This window comes from Cygnus atratus, chromosome 14 (genome assembly GCF_013377495.2).
Source record: "Cygnus atratus isolate AKBS03 ecotype Queensland, Australia chromosome 14, CAtr_DNAZoo_HiC_assembly, whole genome shotgun sequence".
Taxonomy (NCBI): domain Eukaryota; kingdom Metazoa; phylum Chordata; class Aves; order Anseriformes; family Anatidae; genus Cygnus; species Cygnus atratus.
The window spans coordinates 14960685-14983873 of NC_066375.1; the positions used below are offsets into that span (position 1 = coordinate 14960685).

The 23189-nt window shown below is 34.8% G+C and overlaps 1 protein-coding gene across 1 annotated transcript in view; it reads right to left on the reverse strand.

Annotated features, from left to right (window-relative positions):
* Nucleotides 1–23189, reverse strand: part of DOCK2 (dedicator of cytokinesis 2) — a 185534-nt gene that overhangs the window by 26320 nt on the left and 136025 nt on the right. The window contains exons 31-37 of the mRNA XM_035562961.1: nt 19306–19406; nt 19150–19208; nt 16430–16578; nt 8074–8159; nt 3591–3747; nt 2424–2464; nt 345–435 (exon numbers count right to left, since the gene is read on the reverse strand). Of these exons, the coding sequence (XP_035418854.1) occupies nt 345–435; nt 2424–2464; nt 3591–3747; nt 8074–8159; nt 16430–16578; nt 19150–19208; nt 19306–19406 (684 nt within the window). The remainder of the gene's footprint in view (nt 1–344; nt 436–2423; nt 2465–3590; nt 3748–8073; nt 8160–16429; nt 16579–19149; nt 19209–19305; nt 19407–23189) is intronic.

Sequence of the window (23189 nt, forward strand, 5' to 3'; positions counted from 1 at the left end):
ATTTTTATAATTGCTATATTTGGGACAGCAAGAAAGTAGTAAAATGAAAGACACAAGGAAGCTAAATAGCTTCAGAACTTGCACACACTCTTTTCACTTTGAAAAAATATTTTTGCCATATTTAGTTTTACCAACATATGACATCAAATCATTTATTGAAAGTAAAATTTCAACAATTAACATTATTATTTTTTTTAACCTATGACAGTATTTGCAAGTAGAAACTTGAACACTCCTGAGGAAAGTAACTAATATGCAGTGTATTAGAAATTAAGACACTTTCTTATTTGTGAATTTGAAAAATGCAAAAGCTTAGTTATATATTGAGTTGAGGAAAATCTAACCTTCAAGAGCCATGTATGGAGTAGAAGGGTATAGGCAGCTTCTGTGTAATTCTCACAGTCTAAATGAAGATCTCGTAATTTATACAAATATCTGTTAGAGGAGAGAAAAAGAGTTAGTCTAGATCCTAACCTGACTTGAATTCTAAGTATCGAAAATATTCTAGATAAACTCTAGATAATGTAAACCTGAAAGATGTCATGCAGTCACTACCCAAAGGGTCCTCAGGAGCGCTCTGAGAGAGGCTAATGTCTGCACGTTTTTTCAGACTTTTATTTGTCCTCCTTGTATACTGAAACATTGTGCAAAAAAAGGAGGGGGAAAGAGCTAACCTCCCTGTGTGAACTGTTGCTAACTCCACTTCTAGGAGGAAGAAGTGCTTCAACTTGAGGTCTAAGTCAGACCTCTGTGCCCATTATTTCTGGACTGTTATTGTTAGTTTTGGACTCCTCTCTACAAAAGGGCTGTTGAATTGCTCAAGCGTGTGTATAAAAGTGCAAGAGACTGGTGAAGGGACTAGAAAACAAGACTTAAGAGGAGCAGCTGAGGGAACTGGGGTTGTTTAGTCTGGACAAAAGGAGGCTGAGGGAACACCTCATTGCTCTCTACAACCACCTGAAAGGAAGGTGTTGGTCTCTTTTCTGAGATGACAAGTGATAGGACATGAGGCAATGTTGCCTCAAGCTGTGACAGGGAAGGTTTAGACTGGGTATCAGGAAGAATTTCTTCACAGAAACGGTGATCAGTCATTGGGAAAGGCCACCCAGGGGAGTGGTGGAGACCCCATCCCTGGGGGTATTTAAGTGATGCCTGGATGTGGCACTAAGGGACATAGTTTAGTGATGGGAATTGGTATGTCAGGTTCATGGTTGGGTTTGATGATCTTCAAGGTCTTTTCCAACCTAGATGATTCTATGATTCAATAATAAAAAGAGCTGCCTTTCACTGTAGCAGTTTTTGATTGCATATAAATACATTGCATGTAAATAGATGCAAGAGTAAAAGTTAAAAAATGATAAAGGAGAAAAAAGGAAAATACAGGTCGAGAAAGATAAAGCAGGTCCCTGTACAACTTGGCAAGGTGTTAGGGGCAGAATATCCGTTTTATATTGCCAGTGTTCTTCTTGATCTCTACAGCAGCATTGCTGCTATCATCCCAACCAATGCCTACCATAGGACTTAAGTCACACCTCTTCCACCAGCCAGAGAGAGAGAAAAAAAAAAAAAACACCTTCCATACTCTTTCACACAACAGAGGTTTTGACACAGAAACTGTCATACCTTGTTGAAGCAATACAAGGTGTTACTATTCCCAGTTGTCGATGCTACTTAAAATGTGCCCCCCTCAGCAATGTCCCATAGGCAGCATTGTTTTGTTCCCATCCACTCCAATTCATAGCTCCACACTTAGCTGTGGAGCACCTTTAGTGCTCATCTCAGCTAGGATCCTGGTCTTTGCACTACAGTAGCTAAGGTGGAGGAGATTCTGCAGATTTTGTATAATGAACAGAGAGGCAGGAAACTGAGCACTTCAACAGCAAGATTTGCCGTACCTCATGCGCAAAGCCCTTGGGGACAGTAAGAGGCTATGTCATGCAAAAAATAATTTGCCAGTATAGAAGAAAATGTTTTACCAGTAATTCTGCATTACATGTGGTGTTGCATATTTAAAGAGACTTGGCAGACTGCAGAATTCTAGAGAACTTGTTTTTTCATGCCATTCTAAACGTATGATACACCCTCCATCAAACCTCAGGTCTAACTACATTTTCTTTATTTAAAGCAATAGACAATGAATGTTGAGTGATTTGGATCAGCTAGAAGTTCATGCTTGGGGAAAAAATGCTGCCAATGAATACATTTAATGAACACCAAATTGCTGAGTGCTAGACAAAAAATAGATTAAAAATATAAATGAAACCAGGGCTACAACAGAGTCATTGTGGATAGTAAACTACCATTAAGTAACAGAAATTCAAGTACAGTGATAAAAGAATAATAATAATATATAATAATAAGATAATATATAAGAGAACATTATTGCCATCTTCAAAGCAGACCAAACAGAGCAGCCACCATACCTGATATACATCCCTTCACGGTTAATGTCCTTGTAGAAGTTCTAGAGACACAAACATTTAAAATTTATTTCCTAATCTCTTTTATTAAAACACAAGATACAAATATTTTGCTGAGGTTTTGCTTTTCTTGCTAATAGTAGAGTGCAAGACACACATTACATACAAAGTATCTTAAGCTTAAACCTGGCACTACTGTTGCTTCAATTAATACTTTAATTAGTTATTAGTACTTGTTTTTATTACAAATTAATAATATATGTATACTTCTTCCAGTTCATTTATCATCAGTGAATGTTTTTCTGTTGGAGAAGAAGATAATATCGTTATCCAAAAGCATTAACGTAACAAACTACATGCTCTGGCTACACTTGGTGGCCAGCTGGTATTTATTGATGGTATTTATTGATGTTTATGCAAGCAACATTATTGTGCAATGTCTCTAAATGGGTTCATTACAGGTGTAAGTCCGTTTTTATCAGCATAACACTTTAACATGTATTTGAGGTGCTTGGCTGTGTAAAATGTATCACAAGGATCGCCTCCTTAATAATTGCAGAAATTTATACCACCTTGCACAGTGATTATTAAGGAACTGTGAGTATGTGCATGTAAATATGCATCATGTTCTCTTTTCCACCTTTAAAGCTGATAAATGTTCATTTTCTGTTTAGAGTAAACTTCCTGGTGGAGGAATATCTGTATGTGACGTTCTCACTATGAAATAGTAACAGAACAAAAGATGGGGTGGCCTACAACTAGATAAGAGACTTAAATATCTTCAGCACCTTACTGCAGGTGTATCTTGCATGCTTCTTCCTCAGATTTAAAAAACAGAACTGCTGAGCTGCTAAAGCAGTAAGCAGGTTAGTTCCTTGTGCAAAACTTTACTTTGCAAATACCCACTGTTACACTAAGCCTATCAACAGGTAAAGGTGTGTAAGTAGTGAACTTCATTATTTATTCACAGAATAAAAGTGGATAAAACATGCAAAATTGAAGAACTGAATGGATGTTGCATGTTTATGCATATATCCATGCAAATGGATAAAACAAGTTTGAATCATTATTTGAGCACTGTAGACCAGTCCCTTCTCCAGGAAGATTTGCTTTCATCTTTGGTGACTGGATTATGAAATTCTCATACAAGAATTACAAGAGAGAACATACCAGCAAGTTTACAGTGCAGCTCATGCGATTATCCTTGCTTTCATCATTCATCACAGTTCGGTAATCCAGCAGCTTCTCCAGGAGACCTTTAACTAGGTTGACAAAGCTTTCAACCAAGTTAAAAATGCCAGGATACTGACTTGCACACTCTGTAAGACTGCAAACACAAACAAAATGATTTTAGAGTACTGTCAAATCAGCAATCCATCAGCTGAAACTATGTTTGGACCTGAAGGCAAACATAGTATTAGAGCTACAGCAACTACAGACTGCATTGTAAATTCCCTTTGTGGGCTGATAATTTAGGCATCCAGAGACATACAAGATGATATATATGTATTCATTTTTCCTGTCCAACAATCACCGCAAATTCAAGGCAATACCCACAATTCCAGAATCAAGTAACATTGCACCTGTGGTATAACATGAATTCAGTTCTCTTCAGTGCCATGCTATGGAAATAAACATTAGACTTCACTTTCCTTGGTTACCATGCACAATAAAATACAATCATTTTTTCCTTCTCTTGGTATGGTTATGTGTCAGTAGAAAGTTCGAATCAACAAATTTTAAGTCTAAAAAGACATTCACTAACAAGACTTCATCAAAGCAAATTGCCTTTTAGAAACAAGCAAAAGCAAACAATCTTTCTGTGGGTTCAGAAATGCAGTTAGTCACCTTTCGATAAAAAATACAGAAAAGTCAGTTTTATACATTATCAGCAGATTCCTACTTACATTAACAAAATATTAGCATATGCTGTTCCTATAAAGTACTGGACTGATTTAAGAGTATATATAATTAAAAGTGTAGCTATTGACCTATATGTGTGTGTGTATATATTTTATGTATGTGTATATGTATTTATATATGCGCAAAAGTAATTACTTGTATATCAGGCAAATACAATTAATAACATCAAAATCACCATGCAGCTTGTAGAAAAATGGTACGAACAAGATAGCAATTGCAAAACCCACCCTGAAACTATTCTGTGTGCTGTTTCAAGGGTATACTATCCATAATTCCTGGCCTCTTAGTTTTTTCTCAATTTGTACGCAAATTCACTTAATAATTTATGATTAATTTTTAAAGAAATACTCTGTTAGTTTTTAACTTTCATTATAAAGTTTTTAGTTTTAATTAATCACAAAAATAAGTTTCTACTCCTCAGAATCACATTAACTTTCTTCAGAAACTACATATTCATAATACCTTTGACTGCAAAGAAACCCTCCAAGCTTGGGCCTAGACTGGGGTCTCAGCAAAGTACCCGGTCTCAAAGTTCTCACTCAGAATAAAAACACAACTAATGTTTATTCCTTTCCAAAGGAAAGGTCCAAAGGTTGAAAACAGAGTTATTTTCCCAAAACAGAGTGTGTGTACCTGTGCCTGAAAGAACATTTATATTGTACAAGATGTGAAAGACAAAGGCTAACAGCCTGAAGCAATAACTGAAATAATTAAATTACTGAAACGTGGCTTTTGATATTAAACATACAGCAAACTTAACTGTGTTTAACTGGATGTTAAATATTAAAGGATCTGAAGACTTGACAACCAATAAAATAGGCTGGAGCATGTTAAATTATATTTGTGGAAAAGAAAGTAAGAAGGCCTCAGATTTATAGAGAAGACTGGAATACTACACAGAATGAATTGTTTTATATATGTACATATCAGAAACGGGATAAAATGCTAACAAGGGCAAGTACAGTCACCTACATTAGTAACTAAAACAAGTCAGGATTCATTATCTGAGCCCGAGGAGAAGAGGTTCAGCACAACTTGCATTCATATAGCTTGATTCTCCTCCATTTCCTGCAATGGGTTAGCCTTGTCTACTCTGCTAATTAACAACGCCTTCTCATCTGTTCCATATTATGCCAACTCTTCCATGCTGTTGTCTGAGACAGCGTTCATTAGCAGAGGACATAATTCTGTCATTATGCATGCTAGAATTTAGAACTATGTACAACAGCAAGGATTGCTGTTTAGATTTCTGCTGACCCTGTTTAATTTAATAGGCATTGGCAAGTTTGCAGCAACCAACTAGTGTGGGTAAGTGCTGGTTGCACAGGTAAGCACCAGAATACAGCTATTGGCTCACCTAAATATCTGCATTTAGGTGACAACTGGAATTGTGCACAGTTACAGGAAATTAGCTGATGAAAATAAGACCAAAGGAAAAAATCTGGAGCACAATTTAACTGGGTCTCTATTCAGTCGGGATAGGCAGATGGGGACAGAGGGCTGAAGAAAGTGTGAAGGAAGGAAAATTAAAATGACTGGAGATAACAGGGTCCTACAGCAGACAGGTCACCAGCCTCTGTTTCAACTATCCCTCTACATACATCATTAGAGAACTTCAAGGATGAAACAAAAAATCTGAAGATAATATGGAGTGGCATCTTTAGAGTTGGAAATCTTTAAGTGTCTTGATGTATTGTAGAGTGTAAAAGAGTACAGTGAAAAAAAATGCCAGAAAAATTGTTAAAAGTTAAGTCAAAGGGAAAGAAAGGTACGCTGGAAAACCAGGAAGATGTTATGTAGTATATCTGATGAGACTAATCAACTGCATTGCTGCAAGATGAGGTTTATCTAGACAGGTACCAGTTCTCTAGAAAAATAATTGAAAGCAAGAGTAAGCTGAAAAGATTGCAAACAATGTTACACAGCTCAGAAAAAGGATCTAATTGTCAAATGTGTCTTATACATGAGACATGAAGGAATATTTTTCTCTTAGCATTTCTAACATCTCAGTTTGAATACCTTCTCCAGCTTTAAGGTAGTGTAGTATTTCAAAACAGCTGTAAAGATTGTAGGAATGTGCAGACAACATGGCATACGATACATTGAAATATTGGGGCTGTTAACCCTAAAGAGAAGAGTAAAGGAAACTCAACAGCAACCTTCCATTCTTTTAAAGTCTTCTATGAAGAAAAACAGAATAAATGATTCGTTATGTGGGTAAAACAAGAAATAACTGGCTTAAACTGAGGCAAGGAAGATTTAGTATAGATGTTCGGAAGAAAACTTACTAGCAGCAAGGAAACGTAAGCACTGCAATAAATGCCCACTGTGTCTACTGAATTCCCAGTATTAGAGATGATGAATTGTACTGACAGTTTAGGCAGGCAGCATAGTTCAGCCTTCGCGGCAGTGCAACTGAGAAAACTATCTACTTTCAGGCCTCTTCTAGGTCATACCAAGAGCTAGTCTGAACATCTCCTAAGACTGGCAGCCAAACATTAAACATTCAAAAAATGAAACAACTGTTTATTGCTCTCAGTTTACATAGTCATTGCATAATAGGAAGTGAAAACGACATTTTTAAAACTTCATCTTTCCCTGCTAACATAAGTTTCAATGAAGTTTTCTGTAGCTTAAAAAAGTGTTAGTACTGTTTTCAAGACTGCCTCTCTATACTTTACCAGTCTCATCATAGGAGGGAAGCTAAACTAACGAGTATTTAAATGGTGTTTGACTCAAATGATGTTTGATTTAAATGGGGATTCTAATTAGAATATAATTAAATATGATTTACATAGCATTTACACATTAATTGCTCATGTAATAGAGTATTCTTTACATGATTATGTTTTCCTTAAAAACAGATTTTTTCTGTTGTGGCATACACAGGAACTTCATGCTTCACATGAACTGGAATGCAATTTGCAAAGACTGCTACACCCCCACACAAAAATACAATACATACAAAGTAGCAGGCTGTGAGAGAGCATCAAAACCACACAGTCAATGCTACAAAGCCTATGTCTAGTTTCTGATATAGCAAAAGTGCTATAGCTTTTTTAAACTTAATAACTAGTTAGGTCATTGGTGCTTGAAAAAGTGTGTGAGGAGTTACATTTTTCTCACTGCTACAGTCTGTGAGTCACAAAGCCAGGAACAAAGTCTCAGAGGTAGGCACAAAGGTACCACCACTGTCCAGCAAATTGCACATGCCTCTGCCTCTAATGAAGACACAGCTACAATGTGTGAGAATAAAAACGTAGACGGCCAAGACGGTGAGGAGGTGCTATATCAGCTTTTAGAACTTCAAAACATTTTTATTAAATCATATCCCTTCACAATATCTAGACTTTGAGAAAGCAAGACAGGCTGTTCAAAATGCTCTTTTCTTATTAGTATGACATAAAAGCAAGGAAGGCTACAATCAAAAATGGGGAAAGTAAAAAGTTTGTATTATCTTTGCTTTGAAGTTGGGTAGAGAAAATAAAGTTAAGTATAATTTCTTCATAACGTAGGTGGAACACAAAATACTGAAAAACAATTATGCAAACAGTTTCAATGGGTAAAACTACAATTCAAACCAGGTTTACTGAAACAGTATGCTGTTTCTAGTCCCTTGATGAAAAAAACTTCTTATATTTGACTTTATTATAAAGAAATTCACCAATTTGAGAAAAAGGAACAATAAGATAACACATCCTGAAGACATTCGCTGTCATCCACTACTTACATTGACTCAAACAACTGCATGTAGTGTTCATCTCCACGTCCTCCTTCCACCTCATGGTCCAACTTCAAAATGATTTCATTTTCAAACTAAGAAAAAAAAAAAAATCAAAACTGAGCAAGTATCTGGAGATGAAACATTGCAAAATGGTATCAGAAGAATATATTTGTGTAGCTATATCAGATATCTGGAAACTAATGCTAACTTGCAAAGCTGTTGTTACAAGTCTGTATTCAAATTGTCAGTGCTGATGGCTTGGCACCTCTTCAGTTGCCATTAACTCCAACAAAATCTCTGGAGAATTTCTAGGTCAGCAATAATCCATTACCTCTTAAACAAACAGAAGTACATGTCAGATTATATTTCAACCCAGCACTTTGCAGGATCACACTTGAATTACCTAGACTTAAAAATGTCATTGTGTCGTTGCAATATGAATATAAAATTATGATTTGTTACTTCAAAGCACTTGCAATATGTTACACACAGGAAATTGCCTTATCATTTTGAAAGGGTTAATCCAATCGAACATGTTCAGAAGATATTTGTAATTAGTTTTTCTGGCCTTTACCATATTTTATGCAGACTGCATTCAAGTCCAGGTAATGAAAACCATGGAAACTACAATAAATTCATATAGTTTGTGTGTTTGTTTTTTTCCCTCTCCAAGTACGTTACTAAAACACTAGGATGTACATGCTCAAAAATGTTATTAAAAAGTTATTTATGTATCATACTTGCAACAGAGATACAAAAATGATTTATTTAATTATTTATTACATATAAAATGAAAAATACTAAGGTATTATTTGTTTATTTATTTAAAGTAATTGATGTCAATTGTCAATGTACTGGGAGATGGTTTCAAGAAAAATATACCCCCATTAATACACTCTGGTGTAGACCCGTGAATTTTGGACCAAATTACTGGGTGTACTGGCCTACTGGTATCCTTCAGACATGATCTAAAACAATTCAGAAAAACATGAAGTGCTCCAAAGAACTGATTTTAAAATAACATGTTAACTGTGGAAAACAGAAGACTAATTAAAAGTGATGTAATATAGAAATACTACATGGCAGAAGATAATTTAGTTCAATAAGCTTAGCAGAAAAAAATACTAACATGGAAGTGTTGCAGGCTTTAACTCATTTAAAATAATGATAACAAAAAACACTAAAAGGCAGTCAGTCCATTTGCATAATTTCTCCCAAGCTTCAAATATTGTCCTGTAAAGAAACTGATATATTTTTGCACCTGCAGGCTGGAAACCCAGCACAAATACTAAGTACATCACCAAAGGAAATCCCCTTCAAGGCAGAATCAATTCTATTAACCAAACTCCAACTGGCTCTAACTACAAAGGGAATACTTTTTAAACTCTCTGGTTACCTAAGTCGGTTTGACCTTGTTCTGTGCTTAGCCTTCACTGAATACCTTCATTGTTTCTAAGCCACTTTTCTGACTTTTCTTTGACTCTTCATTCTTTGACATCTTTTTGGCTTGTTATATTAAAGCCTGAGAATTTATAAAAGCATTCCAAGATTCATCACCTTGATTCATAGGCTGTACTTTCAGCACTGCTGAAAGTCTGCATATACCAATTCACTACACTGCCATTTCATTTGGGTATGCCCTCTGAAAGGAAGTGCAATAGATGAATCTCAAAGTCTTACTGCAGCTAAGTCATTCCTTGTTCTTAGCCAACTAATTGTATGTTCAGGTATATGAGAAATCAACTTGATATAGATTTGTAAAGAAATTGCACAATTAGAGAATTACAAATTTATAATGTCTTTGAAACACTCCTAAAAACTTTTCTGATGTGGCTTTGAATGCCCTCTTGACACAGTCACCACGTCTCATTCCATGTCCCCATATTTTAACTGAAATTTTTGAATATCATATGAATAGATTACTTAGATCTGGCAAATATTATATTCATTTTTTGTTTCTAATATTTTTTGTAGGTATTATACATTTTGCATTGTTAAATGCAAAATGTGTTAAGGCAACAGAAAGGAAGACTGCTCATTTATGTTGTCTGTTCTATTGCCCTATGAGTCAACTAGAGATAAAAAAAACAGATAGCTAGTGCTCTGAGAGTAAGCAAGCAAGCTCAGATGTGAAATTTCTTCTAAAGATGTAGCACAAGAAAGACAAGAGTGAGGGAAGGATGCAGAAGAGCACAGATTAGAAGACATTTGAGAGAAGCCATGAGCTCATTTGAAGCAGAAAGCACATCTAAAAAAGACATCTCTGGTACTAATGAAATTTTTGCGTTCTAGTAAAACTTAGCCTCAGATATAAGAAGCCTTTGGTGTCCTTTCACATAGCATTTTCAAGAAAAATGGGAAAGATCTACCACAAAGTTCTAGACAAGACATTAACCCATCAAGAAGCACAGAAAAACAAACAGACAAACAAAAAATTACAAAATTAGAGCTATATTGAAATCAATCTCTGTTGCTCTATGTAGATAAAGTGATAAAAAAGCATTGTGTCAGAGAATTCACTACTGTGCTGACACAGAAAATTATTCAAGAACAAGATTTTTGGCATATAAATAATTCTGTTTTGTCCCAGTATTTCAGTGTAATTGAGAGCTTTGACAGATGAGGATCCAGATCATCCCTTAAGAGAACTGCGACCTTTCATGGTAGAGAGAAATCCTATAGAGTTTTACATGTGATGCTATCAGATGACAACAATGCTAGATATTTTCCCTCACTTAAATATATCATCATCAAAACATTCAATTCTTGCCAAAGTAGTTAAGCCCAAGGCTTAGCAATCATGATGGCCAAGTATTCCCATTTTTTTTTTCTCCATAATATTATGTATCCTTCATTTTTGTCCTGAGATTCGGTTGAATGGGACCAGCTAATAGCAAAGATCATTTATTCCAGAAAATAATCCAATCAAGTGATTTTGCCCTTAAAATCCAGGTGTAAGAAAATGTTAAAATAACACCTTAAAAAAAGAAAGACTTATAAGCTACATAATATGTAAAAATCTCTACTGGAACATCCTTAGAATTGCCCCTGAGGGCAACATAAGAAAATGCACTCTATTCACATTTATTTTTAAGCTAATGAAAAAATATTACATGCTCACTACCTATTTACTGTAAAAATTTCTCAGGTTTCCCTTCCTCACAGCAATGAATATAATCCCATACTGAGACAGTAGAACTAGCAGGATTACTCAACCTGTATTCACCAAAATGACAGCAAGAAGCCATGCATCCAGCTTGAAATCTGCTGGGTCATCCTGATTCTGTAAACTGCTGTGGGGACAGAAGACTGGTTGTTGCTTCTCTCAAGGAGCTTTGAAAGAATGTCTTGAGTGGCCTGACTTCTACATTCATCACACAAAAAGCAAAAAATGAAGAGCAGAAAATTAGGCTACACTCCTTTTTCGCTAAGGGGAGTGTGGGGGAAGGAGCAATTTCAACCACTACATATTTATCAGACCAAAGAAAACCAACAAAGTCACAGCTGTAAACATGTGAATCCAAAATTGTGCATACAGTACCTAATGCAGCACCTGATAGACGTGCTTTAAATAGAAATATTTGAACACTTCACAAGGAGTTGATGTGATACACAAGAACTTGGATACATGCTGTGTAGTACATGCTATACAATGCCACTGACAGACAACTTTGCCAACTCAGCACCACATGTAGCATATTTTGAGATGACTGAGTACAAAAGTAATGTTCATGAAAATATGAATATCATCATTTAAAATGCACTGTTTTATGAAATAGTTAAAATAGCGTGGAAGTCTGAATGAAGGAAGTAGAGGAAGGGGAGAACTGAGAATATAGGTTTCTATTTTTTATCAGTGAGATGCTTACATATAAAAAAGGTCATTGCTGAACGTGAATGTATGCAAACATGCATACTACGCATATGAGAAATGTTAATAGCAGTATAGGACTAACTCCAGTAGAACTGAGCACCACAATTTCACCATCCAATATTTCAACAAAAGTTGGCAGCAAATATTTAATCTCTGTGACATACTGAAAAGGAGACAATGTTTCCCAAAATAGTTAATGACTTCAGATCTCAGAGACTTAAGAATTACTTATCGTAAGTTTTTCAGAGAAAATTGAAAATTGTTTACTGGAAACAGCAGTATCATATTCTGATTTTCTGATTTAATCTGATTTAAGTAGAAAAGGATTACTACATTAGTACTCTTTCTGCATTTTTTTTTTAAATAGGTGTATCAAATAAGAGGGAATCTTATTTATTCTTGAGAGGCCACAAATAATTCTGGTTTGCTAGGAGAACTAGTATGCTATGATCCAGAACAATTCTTTGTTCTCTCTGTTATTTGTAGGTTTTGCTACTCTAATAGTAGCTCTTTTCTGTAATTAGAATCCAAATTAAAGATTGCCAGAGGAACAGTACATACCATACCAATACCAGAGAATAAAGAGCTATCATTGAAATATAGCAGAGATACAGAGAAACACCACAGAAAGAAAATTACTTTGGCTGGTCCAGGCTGAAAAAGTAGTTTAAAGGGCTCAGAATTCATTTGTATGTATTAGTGCCTATTTGTCTATTAGTATGTGTAACGTAGATACACAGCAGTTTGAGGACAAGGCAGTATTAACAGAAAACATCCAATCCCGTCATTTTGTAGAGCTCAAGTCTGTGGACCTACTGCAGTAATACAGAAACCTGTGAATACAGTGCAAGTCAAGCACTGGTTAAAAATTATCCACCTTTAAATCTTTCCTAGTACTTATTCAGCAGGCAGGGTATTGATGACTGCTCTAAGAGGCAATAATTTCACAGATTTGGGACCTGAACAAAAACCTCTTTCTAAGCATCTTTCCTGCAGTTTCTCAACAAGCTGGGATAAAGGAGGAAAAAAAAAAAAAAAAAAGCAAAGCAAGCTTGTTTCTTGAACCAAAATAAATAAAAAAGCTGGTAGAAATATAGAAGAAAATTTTAATGAACCTGTGCCATAATTCAGCCCTGGTAGGGATATTTCTCTTTTAACTTAAGTAGTGTGCCTAATTGTAATTGGCATTAACTACATTAACTATGCTTTAAAACCACCTGCTTATCTACCTAGTAGACCAAAGAAATTCCTGCAGCTTTGAACACACTTCAAAGACAACTACACAACATCTCCATTTTTTCTACATGGATGTCTGAAGCACCAAGCCATCTAAACTTGGTTTCTGACAGTGGAATGATCTCACATCCCTCTGAAATCCTTGGATGTAATAAAATATCAAGAAATGAGAATAAGAAATATGGGTATTTAAAGCAATTATAAAGCACACGTCAGAGGAGCTTGTTGAAAACACATTCACTAATTTACTAACATTTCACAGATGTTATCTCAGAAAATTACATGATTTCAATATGACATGTCACTAAGAATAAACACTTATCCACTAAACCTATCAAAAAATACGTAAGCCCAAGTACACATCATTGGTCAGCATTATTTGCTCTTTTAAACCAAGGTCAGGAAGGAAAGTAATTACAGAATACTTCCCCATATGGCTTCAGCAACTGGTGGAAACCAAGGAAGATATTAAAGTGAAAATACCAAACACAAACAGAATGATTTATTTGAACAGAAATATAAACACAGATGAATTAATCTTTCCTAAGCCAAGTTAAAATCCTTAACATAACTTGAATCCACATTTATTTCAATGATAATTTCATTTACTCTGAAAAGAGCTAGTCACCCCCCCCCCCCTTTTTTTTTTTTTTTTTCTTAAGTCAGCTTTTTTTAGCTTCTAGCCTCAAATTATCAGTTAGAGAGAAAAGAAGTAGTTTGCTTGATGATGTGCCTTGCTTTGGGACATCTTGACGAGATGTACAACCTGATCTATCAAGGAAAGATGGGTAAAAATAATTTGGAGGATGGAATTCTTCTAACATCATGTGCCCAACCAATAAGCAACTAGCTTCCCTTTGTACATAAAGGACATGATATATCTGAAGGACTAATTCTATCCACTGACACCTAATGCAAGTTGAATAAATCACCATTTTAAGACTCCTAGCTCTCTGATCTAATGACAGGCAGAGCCTGGACGCCTACAATTAGATATTAATTTCTCCCTCCCTACATCTTTAAAAGTAAAATTACAAACTGAAATTATATATTAAATAAATTTGGGTGAACAGAAGTTACGAAACAAAGAAGGATTGAGAAGAAAATGCCTTGGCATGCCATACGTCTACATATATGCTTAATTTAATGAAAGAGAGAGAGAGAGAAACAGAGAGAGAGGGAGAGAGAGGAAGAGAGAGACAGGAGGAGGGAGAGATGGAGGAGGGAGAGAGAGAGAGTAGTATGCCGTTCTTGAGATAACCAGATGTGGAATTTTGCTTTCTCTGGGATTAGTTATTTTCTGGCAATAGTGAAAATAAACGAAACTACTGATAAGTTTAAATAACTATATCTTTACCTCATTTGTTGTGAACCTTTTGAAAAGAGTCTTATTAATAAACACATATATACTGTATACATAAAGCAGGACACAGTCTCTTGAGCTAGTACCAACCTAACACATACACACAAAAAGGAGTGCTGCCGCACACATCTCAGCACAGTACCACAACTAATGAAATCAATCTTTTGGGGAAAATTTATTAAATGATGTGGCAGATAGCAGACAAGCTCTAGTTCCACTGCCAGTATAGACTACAAGTAAAGGTGTCTCTGCGTTTTTTTTCTCCTCTCTCTCACCAGAAAAAAAAGTTCAACACAATTATGTTTTAACTGAAGGCAATGTTGAACTGAAACTTCATCATACAGAAGAAATTTTAGAGAAATTGATCTTAATTACCTCATCCATATAGTGGAGAGAATAAATACCACAATTTTGACCAACTAAATCTGAAACAGATTATAATCCAATGACACTCCACAGTTAAATTATGAAATCATTTTAGTGTCATCTGATAAAACTATTCTTACACTAATAAAATGAATGTTCCTGTTCCTCAGCACTGAAGAACTATCACTTGAAACTTATTTATATTAGCATTAGGAGTGATTTAAGTATCTAGCATCTGCCAGGCTTTTAAGCTATTGTTCTTGCTAATCAGTCAGTTTGACTGATAAGTTTCCACGATTTTTGGTCTGTACAGACTGTAATTTTCTGTACATCCCTCCCAAGAGATGAAGTATAAGGCAAGAAGCAGGAAAATATTTTTGAGAAGTCAAATACAGAACTATTAGGACATGTATAGAACAGATGCAGAAATGCAAACTAGTTTTTAATCTTGGCCCTGAATCAAAAGCTTTGCACTCTGGAATACAGACCAAAATGCAATTCCATCTGCTGGTTTGTTCCACACTTAACTGACACAGAAATGCTCCACATGATTTAGAGTATTAAACATTAGCTGGGTATAAGTGACATATTTATATCTACTTTCCTACAAATGTCCAAAATTATGACTTTGTTTGTCACTTACTGTTACACGGATTGTTCTGAATTCATTATTTGTGCAACTACAGAGCCTGAAGCTCCAAGTTAAAATTTACTGTGAAAGGCAGTGTGCAAACTCAGAAAAAAAAGAAATCCATGCCCAAAGAGTCTGCAAAGAATGGAAAAGTCAGCTAGGAGAGAAACTGACAGATGCTAACTGTCCAAATTCACATATTAAGCAGTGGAAAGAGATCTAGACCACACTCCCCAAGTGCCCTATTCCACCATCCTATTTCTTTTCTGTCAAAAATATGCAATATTTGTGATTTTAAAATACTTTTATTTTTTTTCTAAAATTCCTGTAGAAAACATTTTTGGAATGTCAGTTCTTCAAAGGGGTTATTTTTCACAAAGTACATATTTTTAAAAGTTTATTTGAAAATCTAATTATATGCAATTCATTTAAAACTACTCACTGCAACTTCTGTCAGACACTCCTTATTAAAAATTTAAAATTTTGTTGTGTAAAGATCTATGTTACGAACAGGAATCATGAAAAATTTAAACGAGAAGGGACCCCTGGAAATCATTTAATTCTACCTATTATTTAACTGAGGACTGACTTCAGTGTAATGTCTTGCCACTCAGGACATTGTTCAGTAAAATTTTGAAATTTCTGATGAAGGTTCTCTAAACTCTCTGGGCTCTTGTCCAGTGCATTATTGCTGTCATTATGAAAGACATTTTTCTCAATTCCAACTAATCCACTTTGGAAAGCCTAAACTGGCTTGTGCAAGAGCTCTGCCTTTTGTTCTCAATATTTTGAATTTTACTTTCTCTAAACAGAGAAACCCACACAATAAATATTTGCCAGATATAAACTGGCTACATGACATTTAAAAAAAAAATCATATATTTGTAATTACCTTTTTGAATTCTCCTGTCCTTTGATATTCACACAGCATCATGTCAAAGAAAATTGGGATCGTGGCTTTTCGTAGTTCAACCTCTGGAATAAGTGTCATTTCCAGGATGGGTCCAACCATCCCCGGAATAAAGCAGATTTTATTCTGGCCTAAAATAGAATGACACATTAGATATTTGAGAGGAGAGGAAAAAATGTTTACGAAAAAAACATTTAAGGGCATGCAATCATTTAAAGCAGTTTTTTTTAACTGCCTATGGTAATAACAGCCTTAGAGCTTCATCTCTACCCCTTTTCAAAAGCTAAAAAAAGTTAATAAATATACTCTCATTCCAAGATGCCAGAATTCAATGCCAGAAATATAAACGTATACCAGCCGAGTTGAGATTTTGTATGAACATTTTGGTTTTTCACCGGGAAACATCCTCTTTTAAATTCTTTGAGTGGAAAGAAAAAAAAATCTTGGAATCCTTCAAATTCTCTCAGCTAGAGAGCTTCAAATGGGATGCCACATAGTGTTAAAAAAAAAAAAAAAAAAAAAAAAAAAAAAAAGAGAGATGTGGATTAGACCACCATCAAAATCCAATGACCTGTCTCAGAATGTGTGCCTGAAGCTTATAAGGAAATTAAAATATTCTCACAAACAGATATGACTGGACTTATTCCATAAATAAAAGTAATCTAATTCTTCCCTCACGTGGGTGCCATAATGTTGTAACTTTAAGCATAACTGAACAATGATGTCAATTGTTTTATGCAACATTATTTTTTCTTCCAGTCACGTTGATAAAAATTATTACTAATCCTAGTACAATCAGTAATGTCAATAAAATGGAAAATAATCTTATGACAACTGATTCAGTTCTAATACTTTACACGAATTTCTGTGGTTTTCAAAAATTACATATACATGTATTATGTAGTTATTCCTTCACCTGTAAAAATAATCTCCAACAAAATCCTCTTATGTGAGTAAAAAAAAAAAAAAAAAGCAGAAATCTTAAGCTAAATGATAGCAATATCCATTGCCTGACCAAGACTCATCTTAAAAACAAAAAAAGACCTTAGCACATGACTGTCTGGACAGGGGGAAAAAAAAAATCTTTTGAAAGACTATGCTGCCATCAGCAACTGTTACTTCCTTTTCAGAGATCAAGAGTAACATCTCAAACATCACAATGACTTAAATGGACAAAGGAAGATCATCTGCCTCAAAGAACAAGGCAATTTATAATTTGAAAGGAAACTATAATAGAGGTTACAGCATGAGATTTTTCATGCATTTGTCTGTATCAATCTTGCTGTAAACCTCCAGCATAGTTTATACTCAAGACATTGTACTGCTTTTCAGAATGCAGACTCCTTTTTATTAAAGCTATAGAAAAAGCCTGATTTTTTTTTTTTTTTTAAATATCCCCTTGTTTTGAAGTAACATTTCTTTGCAACAAATATGGTATATCAGGCAGACAGGTATGTGTACTGCCCAATACTGTATTTATGAATAAAATAATAAATTATATGGAAAAGGAAAATGGAAAAGGAAAACATACAATGCACTGCCCACATGAATTCCGTATGCTGATTTCTTTAGGAAATTAGCTGTATACATGCTCCAACCTGAAGAGCTGTCTATCCGTGGTAGCACTGACACTGTTAGACTGGACATTCCATTCTGGTATAAATTTCAGAACAATTTTTTACTCTCTAAAATAGTGTCTTCAAAAGATTTTTTCCTCAATGCATCTTGAATATTTCTTGTTAGCACTGCTGTTCTTGTTCAATCAATAAAAAATTTATTGCAAGAAAACAGGAAGTTAAATCTCCCCTGCCTGCCTGAGAAAAGATAAGGTTCAAGTTCATCCTAAAAATCAGTCAGAAACAGCATCTTCAACTTCCTACATAATATCTTCAACTGTTGTGTTATTGCCCACTTGGTGGAAATCATAAACTGGATACTTCATCAGTCTATCCTCTTGTCAAAAGAGGATTTCCTGTTTAATGGAAATCAGAATTATTATTATTTGCCTAAAAACTGAAATGGATGAGCCCTCAATCAATGTGCATACAGAAAGATTACCAGGTAAAAACCTGGTTCACCTCTACACAGTTATCTGCTTAGTGGTTCCTTAAGATCTATAAATTAAGTAACGCAGTTCTTAACATCCTTCATATTCTGCTTATGGTACTTCGTTCAGGATAAATCATGCCTTCCCTTTCACCTCCAGCCAACCACTTCAAATCTTGCCTATTTCTTCCCCCTTTGCATCCAGCCAAGCACTTTAAATCTTGCCTTGTATTCATGAAGGTGACCCTTTGACAAGATGTAACAAGAGCTCTAATTGTTTGACATTTTAATTTCAAAGAACTTACTGTATATTCAGCAACCAAAAAAGACTTCTGTCATGACTACCTTTAAGATAAACACACTTAACATGAATCAGGAGCAACCTACTCTGGGAAAATTTATCTGGTTCTCAATTTCAGCAAAATAAAGTTCAGCCATCTTTGAAATTTGAGAGAAGTTTGGGAGTTCTTGTGGTAATAAATAATAGACAATACTCAGTATTTTGTGTCAGTACCAAGCTTAGTCACGAGAGTGAAAACATCTTACAGTGTCAAATTCCACAAATATTTACAGAAGCATTTCACATCAGATATTTTTCAGCAAAACATGCAATATGCTATGCATTCGGGTGTAATTAAGTTCATTTGCCTACTCACCAAGTTTGTACCACATATCACGGATAGCAAAGCCAATTAAACGTCTCATATCTCCGTATCTAGAAAAAAAAAAAAGTAAAATATCTTTACCCTAAACTTTATCATCATTTTATTAAAAAATTAAAGACATATGATGAAGTATATATTTTTGCTTACTTGTTCTGGATTTTGTTGTATTTTGCATGAGAAAAGTTTTCTAGTTGTAGTGAATCTTGGGTAATAAAAGCCACAGCCAAATGAAAATAGTTGTTCCACAGCTGTAAATTAAATATAAGGAAATTATAATGGTTTTGAGCAAAGCCAAGCAATACTAAACTACGCATAATACTGAATAATTTATGAAACTAAATGATGCAAACAATTTGAGATTTTTATATTATGCGAAGTTGTACATCATTAGTATTATGCAATTAGCAGAAATGCAAGAAAGTTGAATTTTAATAACCACTACTACACATTTGCTCTTGATAGTACAGCAGCTGAATAAATATTGCTAAAATACATTTATATGAGATTCATTAGCTAACAACATTAAACCATGAACCACAGCAGAAGTGGAATACATTACAAGCAAGTGAATCTTAACAACTCGGACCTAAAGGCACCCAATGTAATTACACTTTGTTTGACACCTACTTCAGAAAGTATCCACTCTCTTCTCTGTGAGCTCTAATTCAACAATAATGTGTGTGAAATTCCAGTATATTTTGTTAAGAGCTGTCTACATGAAACAAGGACAAAATACTGCCCTGAATAACTACTGTTAGTACTGAGTCATGTACTGAGAAAGTAAGCCTTATATTTCCATTGCGGAGCCTTTCATTTCTGAAGGCAGATTATTTGTTCTCCAGGCAATCAAAATGAAATACTTCTCTCATATGCTAGAGATGGGAGGGAAAAAAGAAACTGCAGTAGGAAACACAAATTCAAGGAAGTAAATAATACCTTAAGAAGCTTCTAAATAGTCAACAATAGTTTTAGATACTTCATGTAAATACTTCATTTACATAGAGGTAAAAAGATATTTACATCTAAAAATGTGTAATAGGTATTAGTGAGAAAGCAGAAAGAAAACAGTAAATGCAATCAAGCAATTTGAAGGATGGAAGGAAAACAAAACATAACTACAGAGCTTTTAACTGATTTTACATGGTGAGATACAATCCTATGTTGGGAATCCACATTAAATACTCTAGGAATCTAATGTTTCATCAAAAACTTATGTGACCTTTGTCCTTTATTGCCTGGAAAACCCCCCTGTGCACAAGTAACCATATAGAATAGATACCAACACACAAAACCACAGATCTTTCCTAAAATAAATAAAACTTGAAAATATCCTCTCTGTAACATCAAAAAGATCATGTGTTACATTTATTCCTTGGAAGCCCACCTAAAGCTCTACTTAACAGACTTGTTTATCCAAAAGTCTTTAGGGAAGCTGTTTCTGTCTGTACGTATTTGCAGTTCAGGAGAGTAGGTATAGATGAGCAGATTTAAATGGCATTTGATTGGAGACATTTATACAATTCAAAGATGGTCTGAATTCATCCAAACCAATCAAAGCCTTATCAAAAATTACATTTGAATATTAGCACTAGGTAAAGCTGTAGATTCTTCCCCGTTAATAAAAACATTTACATTATGTTCATATCTAATGTTTGACAGTACACTAATAGTATATGCTAATTCAGAGCATTTTCCCCAGGAAAAGTATTATTTATGCTCTCAAAAGCCTCTATATCCCCTTATCAAAGGTTATTAAAAACTAATTTGATCAATTTAGAGTCTGTCAGCTGTATTTATCAATATATAGGGAATACAGCTTGCATCTGTTAATTACACCTGTAAAATGAACATTTCTCCAATCACTCCTGTGTATGGGGAGAAAAATGATGCCTTATCACTGCATTTATTCACATAATAATTCCAAGTTCAATGCTACCTTTGTTAGAAACACACCCTAAAGACACAATATCCTTATTTATAAAATACATTTAATTTCTTCCACAGAATACTCTGATGACCGAAAAAAATGCAGTGTTCTGAATTACAACACTATAACTTGCAAACTTTTGAAAACCAAAACTAACACGAAAACCCAGAGGGGCAAAGTAATCTCTGAATAATAAAAAGTGGCACATATGGACAGATGAAAAATGCAAAATGTTTATCTATGATACAAGTTTTGATTTCTCTTAAGCCCACAATAACATCCCAAGATGTTTTGCATTTGAATATCAAGTTATCTACCATGTGGTAGGGCTGAAGTAAAGTAGGACAGTGTCACAAAACAAGGATCAGAGCTCTCTTGCTGAGTATGAATGCTCACACTTCGCTGCTTGTCAACATGAGCTCCAGTGATGAGCTGTTGGCTTAGGGACAGAGCCCTCGGAGACCAAGCTAGAGCTAAGAAGTGACCCTTTCCTATAATTAGTCAGCAGTTACTCACTACAATTCATACTGAGATGCAGCGTCTGACTGGGACAGTATAGAACAATGTGGCTATCTCACCACAAAGGGGACCAGAGCATGGCCTTTGTTTAAGATAAAAAACTCTGCCAGATGAGTGGGTCAACTGACTGTATCCCAGTTGACTGGATGAACTGGTGGTATAAATGTTTCACCCCAAGTTAATTACAAGAGCGTGAATGTCTCTGAGATAGCCAGACCAGCATGGAGGGAATGCTTATGTGGCTCAGCTCAACATAGAATATAAAAACTAAGCAATTAACAAAATAATTTTGAAAATAGCAGCAGTTTTGACCTTTCTTCAACCCACTTATTCCTTCCCAGAGACAGGGGACAACCAGCTTCATGACTGTAAGCATATTACAGGGATTGGTAACAGGAATCACATCGGTATTGTAATTGAACGGTCTATTGCAATTGTTAAATTTTACAAAGTCTAATTTACACTTTTATTGTTTTTTCAGTAAGACTCTGCTAAGTCAGAAACCTCATGTAATATCAGCTATCTTCATCTAAGTAAATTTGATATTCAACATTACAGCCCCCATGTGTGGAGCATCTAAAGGAACCTGGTTACGGAGTATTGGACTCTGACAATGACTTTATTAGCTTTACATAACAAATCAATTTCCTTTGTAGGCTAATTCCCCATAAGCATGCCGCCAATGGCTTTGCATTGAAGAACATTAGCATGCAGTACATTACCCAAGAGTGATTTCACAGGTTAAAATGAATGTTTACATAAATCATACAATCCTCTAAGTCACTAAAATATGCATTCTAAAATAATAAAGCACAGAAAGAATAGATACTAATACTAATTTTATTTATGATTCAGCCTAATTTACAAGTAACTCCTAAAGAAATCATGCCCAATCTTCATGGCACTCCTCTTTGTGGCAGCATGTTTAGCAAATACATAGAAGAAAAGGCAGGTCTGCACAACCAACTTGCCTGGAGTCACATAAAAGAATTTTGAAAGGTCTTTCAAGAATTGGTCTGCTTTCCATATTGTATCTATTATTTCCAAAGAAAATAGACACTTGTTAATAAAGCTACCAGCTGTTTTTCATATGTGATTTCTTAGGTGATTTGCAGTTCTCTCTGCCTCTCAAAAATTGTTAAGCATTTTACTTCTTCAGTACCATAATTTCTTTTCACCAAACTGGCCGAACATTTACAAAATCTGACTAAATTTTAAAGATTCTAAATGCTTATCCACACTTTTAAAACAGTGCTTCAATGACTGTGTAATAAAAATCAAAACTGCAATACTGAGAGCACATGCAGAAAGTGAAGAGGGAAAAGAGAAAATATAAGCAATTTATAAACTCACAGATACGACTTCTTATTAACACAAAATGCAACAAAGAAATCAAAGACACTGAACACCATTAAGATATACCATCACGGTCTTAGGAAGAAAGTCTAAACTTAGACTTGCTTTCCTAATTTACCTTTCTTTTTTTTTTTTTTTTTTTTTGAACTTTCCTTGTGTGCCATCAATACATCTCCTTACTATATTCATCCTGAATAAAATAGCTTAAACTATTACACTTTCTGTACTT